Below are 14,734 nucleotides of genomic sequence, written 5' to 3' on the forward strand. Positions count from 1 at the left end.
ATATGATTAATTACTTGGTAGAAATTTGTAATAAATTCAAAAAATGATCTTAAAAAGTTAGACAAAAATATGATTATTACAATACAAAATTTGCAGGTATGTCTGTAATACTTTCTGTTAAAAAAGAGAAAAATTATTATGTAACTTGCACATACACTTCCAATAAAAAATTAATTTTATACAATGTATTTAAGTTATTATTATTTCAGAATATATATATATATATGTATATATATACACACACATACGTACTTTGTATAAATATATTATAATAATCCACAATAACGCAGAGCCTGTAGCAAATTTTCTGTATCCAGAGATGTTTAGAGTGACAATCAGAGAAGCAAACTATTTTCAAGAATAGACCACTAGCCATATAATTTTTGATAAGATTCTACGTTTCTTTAGATAGATCGTAATGCCATCTCGTGAGAAATCACAATTTCATATTGAACCAATCAGAACATTCATATGAATCACCGACCAATAGAAATGAATTTGTGACGAATCAATACAATATAAAGCAATCAAAATTAAAGTAGCCGATTTACTGCATATACAAAATAGAAGTTACTTATTATATTACGAAACTTAATAGTAATCACGTGTATTTTGTCTATGACAATTTATTTAATTTATTAATATAATTTATAACAATATTGAATTTAATTTAAGAATTTCAAATTATTTCACAAGGATCTTCAAATTATATCTTATGGCACTGAGTAAAAGCCAAGAAAGAATATAGTAATCTAACATTTTATAATGATAATTTAATAATTTTATAATATTTGTTTCAGAATTGAGTAACAAATGCAAATTAGTAAATAAATATATGATACATTATTTCTATAGGTTAATTTTACGCAAACAAAAATTTCAATAATTTATAAACAATTTCAAATGTAAACACATATGTTTATAAAGCGGGTTCTATTATTTTAAAAAATCCAGTAGGTAATGCTCGTTTCTTTTCAGCTATAGTTATTGGCGAAAAATCTAAATTGATTAATTGTGACATAACATTGATTATATAACCTCTATAATAAGGTAAAGTTTCTATCGGATTTCCATGTAACGTTAAGACTCTCATATTACATAGTTTTCTTAATTTTAATACATTATTTATACTTGAAATATTATTTCCATGTAAATATAAAATTTTTAAATTAGGAAACTTTGTGATATCGTCTCCAATTTCGGTGATCTCATTAAATGAAAGATCTAACCAACTTAAAAAAGTTGGATCTTCTAGAACAGTTTTGCAAAAATTTTCAAATCCATCCATGGATGTTAATAAATTATTACTCAACCATATCGTACTTGTTGCAAAACGATCTTTGGACGTTCGAATTGGTGCTTTAACAGTTCGTATCGTCTGAGGTTGTTGATTAACTAGTTCTTTTAATTGGTTAGTAATTTTTTTATTAATATTAATATTTATTAATTATTACAAATCAAATAAAAAAGAAATTATTATTTAATTTGTACATACCATTCACGTTAGTTGCTTTTTTGAAGGAAAAATCTAATGGTGGTGCTATTAACATTTCCTCTTGTTCGTTTCGTTTATAATCAGAAGTAAAATTGACATTTCCATTATTAGTATTCATCATATAGCAGTGACAACAAAAAGTAATAATTTATAACTTTGAAATATGAAATTGTTTATAACGATTGTAAGATTAATGTAAAGAAATGATAATCGATCTAACATATTTTATACGCATGAAATTATCCAATCAATATAAACATTTTAATGAGGAACGAACTTCATATTAATGGAATTCAAATTTCAAGTTGTGAATATTAAAAGAATAATTAATCAATATTTATAGTTTTTTAAACTCAGTAATTAATTGTACAATTTATAATAATTCTATAAATGTATATTATAAAAGAAAAGTCATTATAAATATTTTCGCATTTAGTTGAATTTGTTCACATTAGAGGGCAACACTATTTATAATCTTTATAATAAGATTTTCTTGTGTATTTTTATTTAATGGATTGAAACTGTCCAGTAAATAGAATTTAAAATTGAGTTCATCTTAATTATATGAAAAAGTGAAGAAAATCTATTAGATTAATTTATTGTTTATAATATAGTGAATACAATCGTTTTGTTTTTTCCAATATTTTATGAATTAGGAAGCATGCCACGTACCAAACAAACACGTAAATCCAAACAAAATCGAGAATTTTTAGAAGAATCAGATTTGTTTCTAAAGGATTTTCAAAAGAAAGTACAATTGAGAATTATGAAGTTAGATGCTGAAGCTAAAATGAGTATCGAGAGTTATGAGACTTATCACAATGTTAAATTAGCTGGTATACCAGCAGAATTAAAACAAATGACTTTAGGTGAAATTATTGCATGGAAAGAAGATGAAAAAGAAAATTGTAATGAAGTAACATCCTCTATGAATGATCAATCATTATTTTATATACCATCAACTATTAAAGCAAAGAAAATTTCCAAACGTGGTACAACTACATCAGACGATGGCTATGTAACGGAAGGTACGACAACAGGAGCACCTACATCACGTGTATCTCGTGCATCAAGAGCTAAAAAAATAGCTTCTGAAGCTAAACCCAGAAGAATAACTCGTAGTAGTTCAAAAAATCGTTCATCAGCTTTAGTCGATATAACACACAAAGCATTAATAAAAAACAAAGATAAAGGATATATAGATACGGAATCTCAACTAAAATTAGATAAATTTAAAACGCCAGCACCTTCCAAGATTGCAAAGAATGAGTTTAATCTTATTACTCCTAAAGTAAAACCAAATACTCCTTTGAATGTACTAAGACGCCCACGTGAAGGAGAAATGGTATTAAGTATGCAAGGCAGTCCATTATTAGTTTCTGCTATTGTTCCAGATAAAACTGCAAATATTAATGTACCTTTAAGTAATGGAAACATTATGTCCTTATTACCTAACGATGGATTACGTATGTCACATATACCAGCTTTAGATCCAGAAACTATGCGTCAATTAGAAACTCTTAAGGATCATATTGAGAAAGTTATTTCATTGAAATAACTTATAAGTTATATAAAACGATTAAATTTGGTATTACAAAAATAAAACACAACATTAATATAGTACATCTAGTATTTGTAATTTTATAATATTTTTATAATTATATATATCACTATTAAATATTGTACCTTCCATTTCATTTGTATTATTAGTTAAGGTTATACTATAAGTATATATTTTATGAATACATTTATAAATAATTAATAATTGTGCATAGTTTTGAAATTTTCTCGAATATATTACATTATTGAAAAAGTTTAACATGTTCTATCTCTAATATAGAATTCGGACATTATTGAATAAAAATATAAAACAGTATTTTTTCTAACGATTTAGAATGTATATAATGCAATATTAATTTGATTACATGAAAACGCTTATATGGCGCTGAGATCACATATGTATCTATAAATGAATCTGCGCATGCGTAATATAAATGGAAAATGTCAAACAAGTCGAGTGTTGATCTTGACATGTCTCTATACCTTTCTTGTGTAGCCGTATACGTTAATTTTCACATAAAAAGATTAATTAGAAATTATTAATTATCGAGAAGAATTTGTTCTCGTTCGACATTTACAAGTGGATTTCAATACGGTTATTATCGTTAATCGTAATTATCATTCCTCATTAAACATATATAAAAGTTATTATCACAGATAACTCGGAAATATGTAACTTTAAAAAAATAATACTTTGATATTTCTATTGAGAAAGAAGATTATAAAAATATTTTTATTTATGTAAAACGAGATGTGTATGAAATAATGATTTCATATATTTTCTTTGATTATTTGCAACAAGGTAACATCATTTTCATATTTGAATTAACTGTAAATTATGTATACTATTACTATACATAATTTATCTCCTTTTTTTTTTTTAATATTATAGGTTTTTTAAAAACAAAGGATTTATTTATTTTATAATTATGTCTTAAAAGATTATATCATACCAAAGTAAACATGGTACGAGTTATAACAGTACATAATTTTTTGGGACAGAATGTTACCCAAATTGAAGAACCAACTGCAACATGTGTTGCAAATACTAATGGACGAGAAATGTTATTGTTAGCTCTTTCGACACATTGTGTTGAAGTATGGGAGTTAATGCCATCTGATATAAAATTGCATACAATATTTCCAACTGTTGATATGATTAATCAAATATTACATTGTTCTAAAGGAGATTATGTTGTGACATTAGAATCAAAATATTCTAGGGACAATATAAGTAATAACCATGGGAACAAAGTTACTAATAATTTTGTAAGAATATATGTAAATTGGGCGGTAGTAAAAGATCAAAGTCAGCCGATGCGAGCTAGAATTGCAGGTCGTGTAACTCCAAGTTTAAATCGACCATTGAATAGTTTGGAAATGATAGAATTGCCTTTGAGCGTGCAACCAACATTAATAGCTTGTTGTCAAAGTACTGGAAATTTATTAATTGCTTCAGGAAATACTGCTATACTTCACGAATATAAAGTTGAAACACAACAATTATCTAAATTAAAATTTATAGATTTTGAAGCAAGGCCTTGGTCCTTAGGATTCTCATTTTCACCTATGCATATGGAAATAGCGGAAGATTTTATAATTATTATGAATAGTACTAATTTATGTGTTTTTCGATTAACCAATTCTATGTATGAAGATATAGATCAACTTAGCTCGTTAACATCTACAAACGAATCATCAATTGACAAAACTTCAATATCTAATGACTCGTCACTTGTTGATAATAATCATACATCTAGTAATCAGGACCAAGAAACAATTGCTCAAGCAACAAATTTAAAGCATAAAACTTCAGAACCGCATCTTATGCTAGAAAATAATGATGCATCAAGTATGAAGAGTAAAAACAAAAAGAACATGACGTCAAAGATAAATGCATGGTGCAAATCAGAAACAACAGATATCAAGAAAATAAAATCAAAAAAAAATAATGAACTTATCGACTGGGATCATTTGATATATAATGAAAAAGAAGAATTACAAAGGTTAGTTGCTCAAGAAATTATCGATACAAATTCACAGCCATTGACTATAAATTTTCCATCTATAAGTTTGGAAAGAATTGGTCCTGGACATACTCTTAGTCCTTTCACTTTAAATCCACCGGATATGAAAGTTTTTATCAAAACTAATTCACCTGATTCTGGCTGGTCTGAAAATTATACTGTAAAAAATCTACTATCTCTCAGAATTGCTATTGCTAATAATAAATCAGAAGTAGATAGAAGCATGGAGTATTTTAAATGTTCAATGTTAAAACCATTATATATGAGAAAAGAATGTAATGGATCTTGCATAAAGAAATCAATTTTAAGATCTGACAAATACAAATATTTACAAGGTATAAGTTGCTTTGTATGTACTATACAAGAAGGATATCTTTATCATTTTTCAGCAACAAGTGCAAATCCTTTAGATGCGACTTGTTTAACGACTTATCCATTTACTGCACCCATTAATCACATTGCACTTGAGCATACAGTACTTCATGCATTGACTGATGTTGGTTTAGAATCTTATACATTACGCTTATCACATTATGTGGCAAAAATGTTAAATGATATTGATCAGTATAAAGTAACCTGTCCAAGTATCTCGGAACCTGTATGTCTGATAGGATTGAGACCATTTTTGGGTATACAAAAGCTGTTACACACAAAAAGTTATTTAGTTTTATTAGCTAAAGCTGACAATTCTTGGACATTATATTCATTAATTTTACCTAAGCTGGAGACTGTATATTATGACATTCTAAATGCTGCAAGAAGCCATAAATCATCAAGTCCAAGTACATATAGACATTTATTGGGTGAGGCTCATGCTTTAATACGCTTAGCTAAAGATAGTTCTTATTATGGTTTTGATAATGATGACGATGATGCAACACATAGAAATTGGTTGAAATTAAAAAATTTGTACAATCAATCTTGTGCATTATTGGGAGATTATTATATACGTTCAGAATATGGATCAGATTGGGAACTATGCATACCTTATTACAAAATGTCAGGTTTAAAACCTTCTGAAGTGTTATCGAGAAAGTCAACTCAGGATGCACCAGGTCTTATAACATTTTTAACTGACATACTGATGATAATGAGATGTGGCACTGAAGCTGATACTTTGTTTCAAGGACACAATATTATAGAAATCATCTGTAGATTAAAAAAGCAAGAATTATTGAAATTAATTTTTGGAAGTGTGGTATTGAGAGATTATGTGACAGATAAGTTAATAAATTTACTATTATCATATGAGATATGTGATCCAATTCGTCTTGCATTAGCTTTGCTATATGTACAAAATCAAAAACAAGATCATGCTGAAGAAATTCTAGAACATGTTTCTGTACAATGTATTAAAAAAATGATTTTGGAACATTGGGATTTATTATTTGAGATGACAGCAGTGAAAAAAAGAAGTACACTAGTCCCTACATTTTCAGATTTTGCCGGAATGTTGTTACATAAGAAAACCATTGCATTTGCTGAGATACTTATACAAATAATAGAAGAAGATAGCAATGGTTTATCTTTACATCAAATCTTACAAGCCTTTTTAGAATATTTACCATCTCGTGTTGGAAGAGATGGTCACAATGCTGCAGCAGCCTTACAAATTTTTATAGAAAAATATTTCCATAATTATTTTAACATTAAATCGATGATCGATCTATCTGGCATAAATAGAAATAAAATATGTTCTGATTTTGCTATGGTAGAAGCATTTAAATTATTAGTACGTTCATACTTGGGTAAACTGACACAAACAAAAATGTACAATATTGAAAACAAAGAATATAAAGACAATATTGACAGAGATTTTATATTTGCAAAATGCAGGCCACAATACTTAAATAAAATGCCTCCATATGCGAAGGATTATCAAGCTATTTTAACTACAAATGATTTCAAAGATTTCATAAATATGACTGCAACATCTGATACAGGGAAAACCATTCATCCTGAATTGTTCAAATTACAATGTGTGCTATCATATGAATTTATACCGCTTGAATGTTTACAAGAAGTAAAACAATTTCTTGAATCTCAAAATATTGATGGCAGTTTATCACTTAAAACTTTATATATACAAGATACTGAAGAAGTAACATTAATTTTAATGGATAATTGTCCTCAAGCAATTTTACAATACGCAAAGGTAAAATAAAAATCTTCTTCATTAAAGTAATTATTTTAGTAACTTATTTTATAGAAAAGCTAATTAAGATTCTGGTTTGAATTATTTCAGGATAAATATATGAAAGAAGTAGAGTGGAAATATCTCATCGAGTTATTACAGAGTAGAATTTCTACATATACTGAACAAACAGAATTACATTGTTTATATAGTGAAATCATGAAGGGTAAGTTATTATAAATAAAAAAAAAATTATTTTTGAACAATTGCACAATATTTATATATGATTTAATATAATTATTTGATATTTTTTTAAAAATGCTTAGAAATGATTTATAATTGCAGAAACTTTACATCATTTACCACACGTTTTACCTTTGAAAAGTCTACATCATATTTTACCAAAAGATAATGCAATGGCTTTTCAAAAATGTACTGAAATGTGTACTCAGATTATGCATGCAGATCATGTGAAATCATTAATAATAGAAACTAGCCAACAATTATTATCAACTTTAAAGTTGTAAAATCATCTTAGGTAATTTTACTTATAAATCACATATAGAGAAATAAATAAATTTGAAGAGGCATATAACAATTATTAAAGGAATTAGAAAGTTATATATGATATTACATAATATAATAAAGTACACTTTTAAATATTTCAAAGAAAGGAATAGAAATCAAATATATCCGATTCAAAAAAAAGTCCTATAATATGTATGTATTACATACTGCTATAAAAAAAAAATATATATTTTTTTTATCCATATAGTTTTTCCTTTATATTTAGTTTGGTAATAATTTTTTTTATTTCGTCAATTGTCAAATTCGAATTATTTGTTTGTTTCTGTAAGATTTTACTGTCGTAATGTTAAAACAATTTACTGTGATATTAATTTTAATAAATTGTTATGTTATATTAATTGGATTTTATTAGTATATAAAATTAATTAAGATAATATTATTTCAATTTCGAACAAATGTATTTTCCAACAACAGCATCTTATTTTCATCGAATATTTGAAAATTATATTTATAGCAAACGTGTTGAGCAAATTCTTTGATTTATGGAATGTTATAAATTAATTGAAAGGAATTAAAAGAAAAAAGAAAAAAAAAAAGAAAAATATATAAATGAAAAATTATGATATAATCAGATGTTGCAATGTTCTATATAGAGAGATCTATTGTAGTTTACATTTAAATATATACTGTTCTGAAGCAAATAGGATAAATGAATTCTTATTCTCAAAAATTGTGTATTAGAAAATTTTATAAAATGAAATCTCTTACATTGAGTGTGCTTGTGATTTTTATATACTTCATTTCTAAGAATTATATTAAAAATTATATTTATGTATGTGTAATAAAATAGTATAGACTATATACTATAATATTCAGATAATACAAGCTTTTTGCATATTTTACATTGTTAAAGTAAAACTGAGTTATGTTTTACTATTTCTGTAAATTTTTTTATTGAATAATTCTTAACTTTTCCATCTGTATATGATAGTAAATGATCATTAATAACTATTTATGAGTGTGTAAGATAACTGTGTATATACATAGATTTGCAATTGTAATTTTACTGTTGACATATATCAAGAACATTTTTTTTTTTTTTTTTTTTTTTTTTTTAATAAATAAATAAATAAATACTCGATCCTCTTATAAACAAAGATCGTTAAAAAATAATTTATTTCATGAGTAAATGAATGGATATTTTGAAATGAAAACGATAGATTTCTTTTAATTAAAAGCATGATTCGATTGATATTTAATATGAGTATAACATTAAATAGTACATTTCGTTTAATTTATACTATAACTATTGAATTTTATTAATAACTTGTATTATAGAATTTTGAATCCTATTTGCTATAGGGAAATAACATATATTATAGAAGTAGTAAACTTCTTTAAAATAATTATTTTTTATTAAATTTATTGATTCTATAGAACTTAGTGTTCCACAATTAATATCTGTATTATAAAATATGTAACTCTTTTTGATGTGCCTTTAGGAATAATTTTTCTTTATTATAGATCCAATATAATTGTGTTAGAGTTCTGAAATATTTATAAATCATTATTGTCAAAAATATATAAATACAAATTTTAAACATATACTATGAAACTTTAGCATTTATTTAATAATAATATCCATTTCCCTTTTTTTATAATAAAAGATACAGAATTAATCCATATACTAAAATTGAAGATAGAATTTTATCAGAAGTTAAGAAAATAATTGTATAAAAAGAAGTAATGCAATAATTCTAATTTAGAAATTACTTATTAATATTTATTTAATATTAATATAATTTAATATTAATTTAAGTTCATATATTATCCTTGTCTTAATATTTATAAGGAATAAATGAATAAATTAAAATTATTTTTAACAAAAAAGTCAGAGATAGAATTAACTGATTTTTTTAAATAAGTTTCATTTTCTGGAATGTTAATGAAAAAATATATAATGATATTACATTTTTATTCACTTACCATGCAGATATTTTTTTAAATATTGGATAATGACCAGCATTGTTCCATTAATACATTGAGAGTAATGATTTTTATTTTAAAATTAGAGATTAATTTTTTTATTTATATAATTGTGTTATTTTTCAATGCATTGTGTTTTCCATTCATTTAATCTGTATAGAATAGTGAATTATTTGTCTCAACAATAAATTGGCACAACAATAAACTTCGCTAATAATTGATTCTTCACAACAACTTCATAATTGAGTATAATAATTTTAATGATATTACAACTGACTTATGAAGGTAACAATATTTTCATCCAACAAGATTATTACAGTTGAACTTAATAATTCATGTATTAAAACAATTAATAAATTCCATTGTGGCTAAGTTCCAGTACTATTTTCATAATGTGTGTTATATATATGTAAATATAGTATCAAAATCACCCTTGTAAGATCAAAATATATATAAATAGAAAAGTTGTTTGAACATTATGTCATGTACAATTACACGCATATATATAACTGTTTCGGGATTTATTTAAAATATCTTTTATTTCATTTATTCTATATCTCAATAATGAAAAAACCATATTTCTTTTATAATAACTACATCCCAGAGGTTCCAGAAGTATACATGCCTTTATATATAATAATGCAGTTATTTCATGCTCAAATCATTGCTATCTCTGTATTTTCTGCTAAATGCAGAAACTGCCTATACAATCTCAAATTCTTTATTTAACTTTGACAAATCTCTGCAACAAAGAAAAAACTTAGGACGTAATTGTACAGTACTTACGTATTGTATGATATGAAAAATAACATATAATATATAATAATATGAAAAAAAGGAATATTTATAAATAGTCTATTATTAATGAAAATCCTTTTAACAATTTTAAAAAGAATACCTATTTTCTACAGCTTCATTCAAATGATATTTGTGCATCAATGATAAAACTAGCCTGAGAGTTGACCATATTGTGTTTGACATTGCTTTAGGTGCTATGTATTCTCCTTGAACTCCTCTACCAGCAGCTTGTTGATTCAAAGCTGTTAGTAAATGTTCTCCAGCTTCTCTATAAAAAAAAAAACAAAATATGTAATTATTCAATATATAATTTGATATCATAATATATCAATATGAAATAGACAATTTCTTTATTTACTTATATGCTCCTAAATTAACACAAGAGATTCCAAGATTATAACGTGCTCTGATAAAACCTGGCGATAATTCTAAGGCACGATGGTACGCATTTATTGCTTCTTCTGAACGTTGACCATTGGCTAATGTTGCGCCTAATCGATTCCATAATCTAGAATCCTTAGAAAAAAAGTAAATTGTACTTCTCGTTTAACAAGTATAAGTACAAAAGTTTCATATTATTATGATTAAAAATGTTTTTCATTTCGATATAACACGTTTTTCATTTTTATATAACAAATATATACATACATCAGGTCGAACTTGTAAAGCAGCTTGAAAGCAATCAGCAGCTTTATCATATTCGCTAGATAAATTGAATAACACACCAAGACCGCATTGCACATCAGCATCTATTTGATCTCGAGGAATCATTCTAGCTGCTTGTATATATAATTTTTGTACTTCTTTGTGTACATCACTATAATAAAAACAAGAAAAAATTTTTTCTTTGTCTTATATACTTAATTTTTATGACATTGAGCTTACTCAAACAAAATTGTTGATACACTGGATCTTGGATTGTGCTCTGTGACAGTTTTTGAGACCGAAAGATGCTTATATTTCTCATTCTTCAATAACCATTCTTTTAGTGTTAAACATGCTTGTTTTTGATAGGATTCATTTGTATAAGAAACCGCGAGAGCCATAAGGGCTGTTCCATTTAAAGGATCAAGTTTCAGGCAACGTTTTAACGCAGAAATAGCTAAAGGATCTTGCTCATTTTCTGCTTGAGTCTTGCCAAGAAGTAACCAAGCTTCAGAATTATTTTCATCTTGTTGTACTGCTGCTTCAAAACAAAGAACTGCACTTGGTAAATCACCTGCGTTCAGTCTTTTTATACCTTCTTCTAATGCTTCAGGTAAATTTTTCATGGGATTCTCATTATGAAACGCATAATCTTTAAATGGATCATAATATGCTTCATATTCAGATATCCATGGATGTACCGTGGAAATATCATCTGATGATGATATTTTATCCCACTCATTTTGAAGACGTGTCCAAAATGTAGACTCATAGTTGTCAACATCTAATATAAAATAATCAATGAAATTTTAAATATAATTTTGACTAAATATTTTAGTAATAAAACAAAATTATATTATTTATTTACCTGCAGAAAATATATTTTCCTTTACAAATTCATCGATCCAAGTACCAGCTACAGATAGATCTTCTTCTACTTGATTCAAGACTTTATTTTCATCGTTACTATTCTCAGATATATTTTGATTACTTTTTTGGTTGACATATTCTTCTGTCCAATTATCATCTGTATTATTAGAATCTGGTAATGACAATTCAACATTTTTTATTGGAACTTCACCCTCCTGTCTCATAAATTTCATAAATTTAGAATACACCAAATTAGAATTTTCATTATTTTCTATTGTTTCTGCTACTTCATGCTTGGGAATATTGTTTTCTACACTATCTATGCTATGTTCTAAATATTCTTCTGCCCATTTTGGATCTAATCCAAATTCGTGAGTTTCTTGGGCTTGGATAATTGGAGTTTGTTTGTTTTTTATTACCGGTGTATTCCAAATATCATCTGCATGATGTTCCTGTAAAGATTTTTCATTTTAATATTAAACATATTAAATCTATATTAATACTATACCCTAATATTAATACCATTATAAAATATACATATATACAAAAATTAAAAAGTAAAAGAAAGTTACATCGAAGTGTCTTCCAGATTCTAAATATTGATTTGCCCAAGAAGTATCTAAACCAGTTAATTCCTTAACTACTCCTGGCGCTGCTACAGGTGGTTGAATATTTTGATCGATTTCACGCATCTCTTGTAATAAATTATCCATTCGAAATGTTTGTGGACATGATGTTTCTTCAATAAATTGTTTCACTAACTGTTCAGAATCTGTGGCTTGAAATGATTCTGATGGTATAAAAGGATGATGTATTCCTTCTTCCTTGAAGCCATGATCTTTCACAAAATGTGATGTGAGGCGAATTAATGAACTAGGAACTCCACATTCTCCTTCTACTAATTCATGAAATGCCATTGTGTTTTTTAACTGCAGAAAACAAATATATACATTTGTATGATTGTTAAATATTGTGTTATATTTATACTTTTATGTTTAATAACTTATTACTAAGTCGTTTTATTATTAAAACTAATAATTATTAACCTAATACTATTATTCTTTATATAAATTAAGACTTGGAACCTTTGGCCATTAACAATTATATAAAATATATGACATGGTGACACATCAGATACAATTTTATAATTTTCAATGATTTTTAATCATGTAAACTGTAAAAAACTTAAGATTTATTAGTCTGTTATATCATACAAACGCGAGTGTTAACATTATAGTATATCCATTATTAAATTTCTGTCTTTCACAACAATCTATTTTTAATGATTATATTATTTACTAATCTCTTTTAATCATAAATAAATATCAAAACATTTTAGAATGTTTATTTAAATAATTATTTGATCAAATCAAATAATAAACAATATATTTTCTCGAATAATTTTAATCGTGTTTATAAAAACGACTAAAATTTAATATTTACTTTCGAGCTATTCACGCACGTCTTCGTTCGACGAATAGAGATAGATGATAAGAGAAAAGGAAGGAGCATGCACATCAAAAGTGACACATCACATCTGGAACTTTGTACAACTGCATAAAAAGTCCATTTTTGTTTTTATATCGACCGTCAATGTGGAATATTGTGAGTTGTATTTTAAAAATGGTGTACACTATATAAATATTAATAATGATATTGTTAGTATATTTAGAAGATTAATAATGGAAATATATATATTTGATTTGATTTCACTTACAAAATTCGTACCAATTAATAATACGAAAAGAAAGAATAATGAATTATTCAATTGTGCAAATATTTAAATGTTACAAACCTTCGTGTCACTAATAATAATAATCTAGTAATTTATTTACTGCTTTTTTCCTTTTAATACAATCAGTTTATGCTATGCTAAATGCTAATATTTAGATATATGTATATGCGCATTTAATATTGAAACATCGATTAATTGTTTAAAAAGTAATTGGATAGTAAGCAAGTGTAACGTGCATAAAAGGACCATAGCAAGCCACTGTCATATAATGCGATCGAAGAAGATAATGTTAGGCCATGTTAAGCCGTTAACACAGCCAGCCCAATTCACATGAATTGGGAATGCAATCTCTATGCATAGAAACTATATATATTATATAACAGGTTAACTGTATGGATAGAATAGCAATCAATGTTTCCAACTTCATATTCTCAATGACTATTTAAACAGATTTAAAAAAAAATATATATTATTTTTTTTTTAATTAACGACAAAATGTTTTTTGCAAGAAATATATATATATATACATATATATATATATATATATATATATATATATATATAAGTTATTGCAGAGATCAATAAGCTGCGTGTTCAAAATTATTCTCGCGTCGCCATTTTGTCGAAGTAGTTCAATGAGATATGGAAAGGCGCGATTGGTCGACATGGTTGATCTTTATTGGTCCGTCCAGTGAGTCACGTACCAATCACGTGCTGAGAAGATGACGTCATCCTGTTCGTCATTTTTCTATTCTTAGAATATATTATTTTATTATTACAATTTTAATTATTTTTTAAGGAAAATATATCGATCATTCTAATAAAAATATTACTCAAATATTTATATCTTAAGTACATATTTATGGTATCATTCGTTACACAAATCATACATATACTTTCAGTGAATATGCTATCGATTCACGTTGCATCATGATTATATTTTGTTTGCATGTGTA

The 14,734-nt window shown here is 26.0% G+C and overlaps 4 protein-coding genes across 5 annotated transcripts; 2 read left to right on the plus strand and 2 right to left on the minus strand.

The window, feature by feature from the left end:
* Positions 1 to 877: 877 nt before the first annotated feature.
* On the minus strand, positions 878 to 1,723 carry LOC122636816 (leucine-rich repeat-containing protein 51-like). The gene is made up of 2 exons (XM_043828419.1): positions 1,496 to 1,723; positions 878 to 1,401 (listed from the first exon to the last, which is right to left on the minus strand). The coding sequence occupies exons 1-2, from the start codon at positions 1,614 to 1,616 to the stop codon at positions 920 to 922; spliced, it is 603 nt and encodes a 200-aa protein (XP_043684354.1). The 5' UTR covers positions 1,617 to 1,723; the 3' UTR covers positions 878 to 919.
* A 302-nt stretch (positions 1,724 to 2,025) lies between these two features.
* LOC122636814 (borealin-like) lies at positions 2,026 to 3,179 on the plus strand. The gene has a single exon (XM_043828418.1). The coding sequence runs from the start codon at positions 2,157 to 2,159 to the stop codon at positions 3,051 to 3,053; it is 897 nt and encodes a 298-aa protein (XP_043684353.1). The 5' UTR covers positions 2,026 to 2,156; the 3' UTR covers positions 3,054 to 3,179.
* A 220-nt stretch (positions 3,180 to 3,399) lies between these two features.
* On the plus strand, positions 3,400 to 7,880 carry LOC122636809 (Hermansky-Pudlak syndrome 3 protein). Its single transcript, XM_043828411.1, has 4 exons — positions 3,400 to 3,857; positions 3,948 to 7,237; positions 7,328 to 7,442; positions 7,562 to 7,880. Exons 2-4 carry the CDS (start codon positions 4,019 to 4,021, stop codon positions 7,741 to 7,743), a joined length of 3,516 nt encoding a protein of 1,171 aa, XP_043684346.1. The 5' UTR covers positions 3,400 to 3,857; positions 3,948 to 4,018; the 3' UTR covers positions 7,744 to 7,880.
* Positions 7,881 to 9,812: 1,932 nt separating this feature from the next.
* LOC122636811 (peroxisomal targeting signal 1 receptor) lies at positions 9,813 to 14,209 on the minus strand. Of its 2 annotated transcripts, none has more exons than XM_043828414.1 (8): positions 13,839 to 14,209; positions 12,616 to 12,972; positions 12,042 to 12,495; positions 11,414 to 11,957; positions 11,177 to 11,345; positions 10,887 to 11,044; positions 10,629 to 10,796; positions 9,813 to 10,472 (listed from the first exon to the last, which is right to left on the minus strand). In XM_043828414.1, exons 2-8 carry the CDS (start codon positions 12,958 to 12,960, stop codon positions 10,433 to 10,435), a joined length of 1,878 nt encoding a protein of 625 aa, XP_043684349.1. In that variant the 5' UTR covers positions 12,961 to 12,972; positions 13,839 to 14,209; the 3' UTR covers positions 9,813 to 10,432. The 2 variants fall into 2 exon arrangements, with proteins under 2 accessions (XP_043684349.1, XP_043684348.1); XM_043828413.1 differs by lacking the exon at positions 13,839 to 14,209 and adding an exon at positions 13,487 to 13,614.
* Positions 14,210 to 14,734: the final 525 nt, after the last annotated feature.

This window comes from Vespula pensylvanica, chromosome 23, assembly GCF_014466175.1.
Source record: "Vespula pensylvanica isolate Volc-1 chromosome 23, ASM1446617v1, whole genome shotgun sequence".
NCBI lineage: Eukaryota > Metazoa > Arthropoda > Insecta > Hymenoptera > Vespidae > Vespula > Vespula pensylvanica.

Bases quoted from the DNA above. Each gene is read 5' to 3' on its own strand.
- LOC122636814 (XM_043828418.1), top strand. From the start codon at position 2,157: ATGCCACGTACCAAACAAACACGTAAATCCAAACAAAATCGAGAATTT.
- LOC122636816 (XM_043828419.1), bottom strand. From the start codon at position 1,616: ATGATGAATACTAATAATGGAAATGTCAATTTTACTTCTGATTATAAA. The intron at 1,402-1,495 runs GTATGTACAAAT...ACCAATTAAAAG, and splicing joins AAAAGCAACTAACGTGAATG to AACTAGTTAATCAACAACCT.
- LOC122636809 (XM_043828411.1), top strand. From the start codon at position 4,019: ATGGTACGAGTTATAACAGTACATAATTTTTTGGGACAGAATGTTACC. The intron at 7,238-7,327 runs GTAAAATAAAAA...GAATTATTTCAG, and splicing joins CAATTTTACAATACGCAAAG to GATAAATATATGAAAGAAGT. The intron at 7,443-7,561 runs GTAAGTTATTAT...TTATAATTGCAG, and splicing joins ATATAGTGAAATCATGAAGG to AAACTTTACATCATTTACCA.
- LOC122636811 (XM_043828413.1), bottom strand. From the start codon at position 13,561: ATGTGCATGCTCCTTCCTTTTCTCTTATCATCTATCTCTATTCGTCGA. The intron at 11,346-11,413 runs GTAAGCTCAATG...TTTTTATTATAG, and splicing joins GTATCAACAATTTTGTTTGA to TGATGTACACAAAGAAGTAC. The intron at 10,473-10,628 runs GTATTCTTTTTA...TCTTTGTTGCAG, and splicing joins AATGAAGCTGTAGAAAATAG to AGATTTGTCAAAGTTAAATA.